The 7,082-nt window shown below is 43.1% G+C and overlaps 1 protein-coding gene across 3 annotated transcripts in view; it reads right to left on the reverse strand.

Annotated features, from left to right (window-relative positions):
• TBC1D30 (TBC1 domain family member 30) overlaps positions 1-2,053 on the reverse strand; it is a 142,597-nt gene extending 140,544 nt beyond the window's left edge. For 2 of the 3 annotated variants that reach the window (XM_088467778.1, XM_088467776.1), the window contains exons 1-2: positions 1,852-2,053; positions 241-1,243 (exon numbers count right to left, since the gene is read on the reverse strand). In XM_088467778.1, the coding sequence (XP_088323904.1) occupies positions 241-730 (490 nt within the window). In that variant the 5' untranslated portion in view covers positions 731-1,243; positions 1,852-2,053. Of the gene's footprint in view, positions 1-240; positions 1,244-1,821 lie in introns of all 3 variants that reach the window. The other variant, XM_088467777.1, reaches the window with a different exon arrangement.
• Between the last annotated feature and the right edge of the window lie 5,029 nt (positions 2,054-7,082).

A 7,082-nucleotide genomic window follows, 5' to 3' on the forward strand; every position in this document is an offset into this window, starting at 1 on the left:
CAAATCAGTCCCAATTTTATGATATTCACAATTAGTTAAATTGTTGCTATCATTTGGAAATTGTGTCTAATGTGCAAAAACTATTTTAACATTTGTGTAGTCTTTCCCACCAAACCACTAGAAAGCCCTACATTGAAGAAAATGTATGCAGACATATCGAGTCATGTAGTCTGCTTTCAATATATTGCTAAAATGTTTTTTTTTTTTTAAAAATAGTCAAATGAAATAAGTCACACTCACCTTTTTGCCTCAGGGATTGTATTTGATGCCTGCGGCTCCGCTTCTCTGAAAGCTCCTGCAGGAATGCAGATTCAGGGTTGCTCCTGCTCAGAAAGGCATCCGAGCCTGATGCCTCTGTTGAGCTGTCCACACTATCCTGATGTTGTCCATGGCCAGAACCTGTGCCACCGCGGTATGTGTCATAGAGTTCTGTTAGTAGACCATTTACGAGGGATGAAGTGCGACTGCGTGCTTCCTGGGGGAAAGGGAAGTTGCCACTATCAGTGCTACCTCTGCCACTTGAGTTCCCGCTAGGTAGCACCTCAGTTTCACAATCTTCTGAGGATGGAAGCGGCCAGACAACAGAGTTACTTTTATGCCATAAATTCAGGTTTTGTCTGAAATCAGTGTCAGGGTTAGATTTTTCCTCAAACACATCATTATCATCTATACATAACTCATCATAATTAGTTTCATCTGTGTTCTCTTCAGCAGTTAACTGAGAAGACATGTTTTCAACACAGTCATTTCATCCAGAGAGAAGTGAACAGGAACAATACTGTAAACTCCACACCGTCTTGTCCGGACTTCTGCACTCCGCCAACAGATCCAACTTTTGTGCACTGTATAAGTTCCGGGACTGTACTATACAGAGTGGCAGGGAGTGGAAGTACTTTCCATTTTTAGGTGCTTATGGTGGAGTTACTTTATTTATTTTTTCTCCCCTCCCTCTGAAGTGGTATAAACCTGTCTGGTAACTTTCTTAGTGGCTAGTCTAACAGGTGAATAAGGAGTGTGACGTCTCCAATCTATCCACCTGCAGCAGCATGCATGCTTGTCAGCTTTCCCAGCTCACTTACATGGTGGGAGGGATAAAGAGACGGAAAACAGGGCAATTACAAATACTCCTAACATACCAAGGTGCTCTGTAGAAAATGTAAAGCAATGATATCCAGAAGCACTAGTTTGATCCATTTACGCTCTTCATAAAAACCAGGCTCTTGTAGAAGTCATATTGAAATTTCTATATAAAAAAGAAAAAAAAAAGAAAAAACACTATGAAAAACACATAAAAATTAAAAGTCGACAAATGCTATAATAATAATAATAATAATAATAATAATAATAATAATAGCTATGTTGACACTGAAATACCATGACTTCCATTGACAAATGGCCTTTCCTGTGTGACTTTCCTATATCCTGTCCGGTGTTAACAGACTTTATACAAAGTAACACACAAACATTCTCTCAGACACTGAAACTAACGTAAAACAAAGACAAGAGCAGCATTTTTACAAGGGAGTGGGGTATTCAACCTTGCATTTCACATTTAAATATTCATAATCAAGGTATATACATATTTTATAATTCGTACAAATAACAGTGAACATATACACATCCTGCTCTGGAAAAGTCCATAAAACACAAACAGATCAAGTGTAAATGCTTACAACGTGCTAGATATGGCCGCAAAACAGCTTTTATTTATCTATTAAAAACTATTTCTGCCCTAAAAGGGGAGTCCCGGCACTTGTAACACCCCCACCTGTGTACTGTGCACATATGCTACACACAGTCTGATAGAGAATCCTGAATTACCTCTCTTCCTCTGTCGCAGATAATATTTACCTGTCCTTATACCCCCACATTTTTGTGCGGATGCAGAGAACTTGCAGCAGCCCGGCCAGTACGTGCTGTCTCTAGTGCTACCGTGCCTCTGAGCCGCCTGCCGGTGTGTGAGAGGCAGAGACAGACTGGCCACCCCGCCGTGCACTCCAGCAGGGCGGAGCAAGGCTGTCATACAGGAGGAGGGGGGAGGCCAAACACTTGTTGCCTGCTCTGGGAATTGGGAAGCGCCGTGTAGTTAAGCCTTGATATTGTTACTCCGGGTTTTTGCTACAATACAAAGTATCATGTGCTAGGATGTGCAAAGCATCTGTAAACATACACTCACATGGTTTTTATGACATACTTCATTTTAAGTGGCCATTTGTAATGTCATGTTTTAGCAGCTAATCTCAGGTTGGGACGGAGCTAAGGAGCTAATCATGACCAGTTATTTAATGTTATGTTACTGATATTAACAATGGTGAAAAGTTCCATCTCACAATGTTATGGCTAAAGAGACAAAACCCTTTTTTTTTACTGTTTTTATTTTCAACAGACACATAGGCCCGTATTCAATTTGAGCTGAGCAGCGATACTTTTTCGCCTCCTGGACTTTTTGCCTACATCACGTGTTTTGCAGGCGGAAAGGTATCACGCGCATGCCCGCGTATCGCCGTATTCAATTTGAAAGTAGGCGAAAACGGGACCCGGCGAAACTTAAACAAGCGGAAAGTACTGACAGATTTGGGGAAATCAGCCTGACACCTCCCAAAAGTGGTGCAGAATAGTGTTCTGGGTTTTTTTTGCTGAAATAACTTATCCCAGTAAATTTGGGGCACTTAAAAATGGGGGTCAGCATATTTTAAAGTTGCTAAATTTAATTTGGAAAAATCATGAAAAATCCACCTGCTGCAAGCCCCTGCAATGAAAAAAAACATGGGGCATCCTTGGGGACCCCCCCAGAGTCAATTACGCTAGTTTTTAACTTTGTCTCCCAACTTTTTTTTTGTCGCCCCCAAATTCAAAGTGATTTTTTGGGGTGTTCTTAAGTGTTTTTTTTTTTTTTAAATGTTGACACAGTTTACCTTTGGGGGACTGTCTGAAGGCTGCACGGGGGTTCCCGCAATGTTGCACCCCAAAACCCCAATTCTGCACTTTTTTCCACCTGCTATTCATAGGCGAATCTTTTTTGCCTATTACATTGCATTGACTTTCCGCCTAGGCAGAAAGTCTTTGAAATTGAATACAGTGATACTTTTCCGCCTGGTGAAATGACATTATTGGTGAAAATTTTTCGCCCAAAACACGCGAAAACGGCTTTTTGCTCCAAATTGAATACGGGCCTTAATACAAAATGTAGAAAACTCAGTAAAAATGTAGCTCCAATTATAGTACTGTACATTAGAATGTAAAAATAATAAACGTATGGCACATTGTAAGCATGCAGATGGAGGCACTACATCTTTATATACTTAAAATGAGTCATATATATTAAGCATATGGTATGGGCCCCCAATCCATCCCTTTCCTGTAGGTAATCCACAGGAAGATAAGAATGTTATATTAAGGTAAATAAAATAGGGTGTGGGTAAAAGCTAGATCCATACTAAATACACAAAAAAGTGTGTGAATTTAGTATGTAAGCTTGCGAGCAGGGCCCTCTTACCTCTATGGGCCATATTCAATTAGGCTGCGAAAAGTCGGATTCTGTGATAAATTATCGCTGATGACGTCATTTTCGCATGTTTCAATTATCCCCATATTCAATTTCAAAGACTTTTCGCCGGTTTGAAAAGTCTTTTAAAAAAAAACGGGGATAATTTTTCACCATGTTTTACATGGCGAAAAAAAGTGCAGAATTGGGGTTTAGGGGTGCAGGCTTAAAAAAAAATAGCCTGCACCCAAGGGAATAGCCCATAAAAACGAACTGTGTCAAAAAAAGTACAAAAAAAAAATATATAGGGACACTCCAAAAAAAATGATTTTAATTTTGGGGTAAAAAAAAAAAAAAGGGGAACAATCTTTAAAAATAGCGCAATAGGTTCAGGGGTATTCTGTAAGTATGCGGCAGGTGTTTTCTAGAATAGGCTATTAGCGGCAGGTGCATTTTTGCAGAATTTAAAAGAAATTAGTTTAGGGACTTAAAAATATGCTAGTACCCATTTTCATGTACCCCAAATTTGATGGGACCACTTAAAAAAAACGAAAAAAAAAACTTAAGTGCTCTTCTGCATCACTTGTTCTAATGGCGGGAAAAAACACCTGCCGCGGCTATTTAAAAATGCATAACACATGCTGCAGGGCTAAACTGAGGTACCCAGAGTGAACCCCCATGCCTGGACATCTTTAGTGGGGTCCTAGGAAAAAAACCTGAAAATTCACGAATTTTTAGCGATACTTTCCTCTGGCTCCCGTTTTCGCTGCCTCCTAATTGAATATGGGGATGAAGCAGGCACGCGCCTGATACTTTATCCCCGGAAAATCAGCACGGACTTTTCGCTCCCAAATTGAATATGGGCCTATGTCTGTCTGTTATTGCCTAGTCTTGTTCTATTACTGTTTGGTCCCAAATGTAATGTAAAGTGTAACAGAATATGCTGGTGCTATATTAGTAACTTATAATAAATAAATAGTATGTTTTCGGCTTTTTCTGTATATTTAGAGTGAATTCCGCTTTTCTGTATATTTAGTACAACAAGATTCCATGAAATTGCAATGTTGGGGAATGACGAATATGACATAGGCCCCCATTTAATAATGATCGCTTTTGCAATGCGATCAGGGCATGACAGTACTGCCCATGATCACATTGCAAAATGCGATCATAGCGGCCGGATGTATCATAACCCCTGAAAATGGGTGTTTTCGGGAATTATACCTCAAATATACTTTGATAAGTGGGCCCCATAATAACAAAGAGGGAAGTAATTATGTGGTTAGCATGTATTTTTCAACATGTTGCTAAGCTTTCATAAAAAATATTCTGTGGTTCTGGGGCTATCATTGTCTAAATCAATTTACAAAATGGGTCACCACTGAGAAATCATGTTTGTCATGAGGTCCCATCATTTTCAGAGATACAGCGTTGGGTTCAATAGGAAGTTATGGGGATTGCTTTCTTTAGTCAAGTTATAATACCCCTTTCACATCGCAAACCCGGCTCTGACCCGGGATTTTGAACACAGGTCCAACCCGGCTGTTACCCCTTTCACTCTGCCCCAGAGCCGTAACTAGACTTTTTGGTGTCCTGTGCCAGAAAGAGCATTGGCACCCCCCTAATTTTTCAAAGGGACATAATGCACCCAAAAAAGGCCCATGACTTCATGGGGAAGGGCCAGGGAAGAAATAGGAGAGGCCAGGAGATGCTGGGGATGAAATAAGAGGAAGCTACAACTGAGAATGATAATAAACAGAAATTTGACAGGCCCAAACAGCGCCCCCTGACCTGTGATGCCCTGTGCGATGGCACCGGCCGCACTACCCTAGTTACGGCCCTGCTCTGCACCTTCGACCAGGCTTATTCCCATGTTGGCCCTGTTCACACTGAACCCGGGTCAGCCCTGTAAAACCCTATGGATGTCATTAAAAAAATGACTTTTTCAGGCTCACAAAGATAAGATCACAAAAGGGAACACAAGGGAGGGATGGGGACTGCTCACAGCATTGCAGGAAACATGGCTGATGGATTACCACTGTGTAGCCCTGAGTTCATGAGTGTTTGTGCTTTACAGATATTTGATTCATCCAGTGAGAGCATGACGCAGCTTCTGGCACCATAGAGCACAGTTCACTTCTTCATCACTCCAATTAGCCATCACTGTAATTACAGTAGTGGTATTCAGGCCCGTCAAGAGCCGCGGCGGCCCCATTAAAAGAATGCGGCATGGCCTAATTGCGGGAGGCGTGGCTATGCCCCCTTAGCTTAAAAAAAAAATCAGTGATGGTCACGATCAGCTTGATTGCTCCCCCCACAGGCATAGGAGACTGCTGTGGCTGCATCTTAGCAGCCGCGAGTAGTCTCAAGGGCAGCCCAGCACACAGCAGCGTGTGCTGGGCTGCTGTGTGATGTAAGAGGGGGGGAGCGGTGCCGGACCCGGGCCCCCGCCGCGCCCCTCCAGCAAGCCTGGGTAATTTGTACTCGCCCCCTCTCTCAGCGCCCCTGGTGGTATTAACCCCTTTCAGACTGCCAGAATGCTGTCTCTGCTGTTGTCTGCAGTGTGCTGCCTGTGTGTCTGGCTGCTGACATCAAGTGAGGCCCAGGAACATCCAATCAGTGGTGTTTGCTGAGTCCCGGGTTGGATAACCCAGGTAAGGCCCGTTCATACTGCACTTCAACCCGGCTTGTTCCCGTGTTCAACCCTGCTGGATTACAAGGTTCAAATGCCAGATTGCTCTACTCGACTCTGGTGGCGCATTCACACTGTACCCCAACCCGGGTCAACCTGGCAATTTCCCGGGTTAATTTTGCTATGTGAAAGGTGTATAAACCGTGAAAAGCCGGCATCTTGACCGCCGGCATCCCAATGGTAAGTAGTGGGGATAGAGGGAGGGATAGGGTTAGGCACTAGAGGGTAGGTTAGATTTAGGCTGTAGGGGGGGTTAGGTTTAGGGGTAGGGGTTGAATAATTAACCAACAGGTGTCAGTATACTAACCCTGTGGGGATGCCGGCGTTGGGATTGACCGCCGGGATCCCAAGCGCCGGCATCCTGTACCCAAACCAAACAAACATATCACCAGCTCAGGCTGATGTTATGCATGTGCTGTAACTGCCAGAGTAGAGATGTAACACAGAAAAGTAATCTCATCCTGTTCCCTATCATACGGGAATGGCAGTACCAGTGCAGAAAGTCATGGGTGTAGCTATATGGGGTGCAGTGGGTGCCATTACTATGGGGCCCAGAGGCTTCCAGGTCAGAAAATTGTCTAACAAGTGCCCAGTATTTCTCACTAATTACTGTATGGCATAATGTGAACTGGTGGCACTGTGTGGCATAATGTGTACTGGTGGCACTACACTGAAATGCCAAAAGTCATGGGATAGCAGTATGTAAAGGTAATTGTAAAGGTAATTGTAGGTGGTGTCACCGTACTGTGATGTCTTGGAAATGCCTAGACCTGCATCAGTTGTAAACTGGCATCTCGTGAGTCAGTTTGAACACCAACTAAGCTGCTCATGGCAAGGCAATGTGAATTATTAGAGCTTGATCGGGGCATGATGGCGAATGCCCGATGGATGGGACATTCTATATCC

Source organism: Taudactylus pleione, unplaced genomic scaffold (genome assembly GCF_031769625.1).
Source record: "Taudactylus pleione unplaced genomic scaffold, aTauple2 ptg000075l, whole genome shotgun sequence".
In the NCBI taxonomy this organism is placed as follows: domain Eukaryota; kingdom Metazoa; phylum Chordata; class Amphibia; order Anura; family Myobatrachidae; genus Taudactylus; species Taudactylus pleione.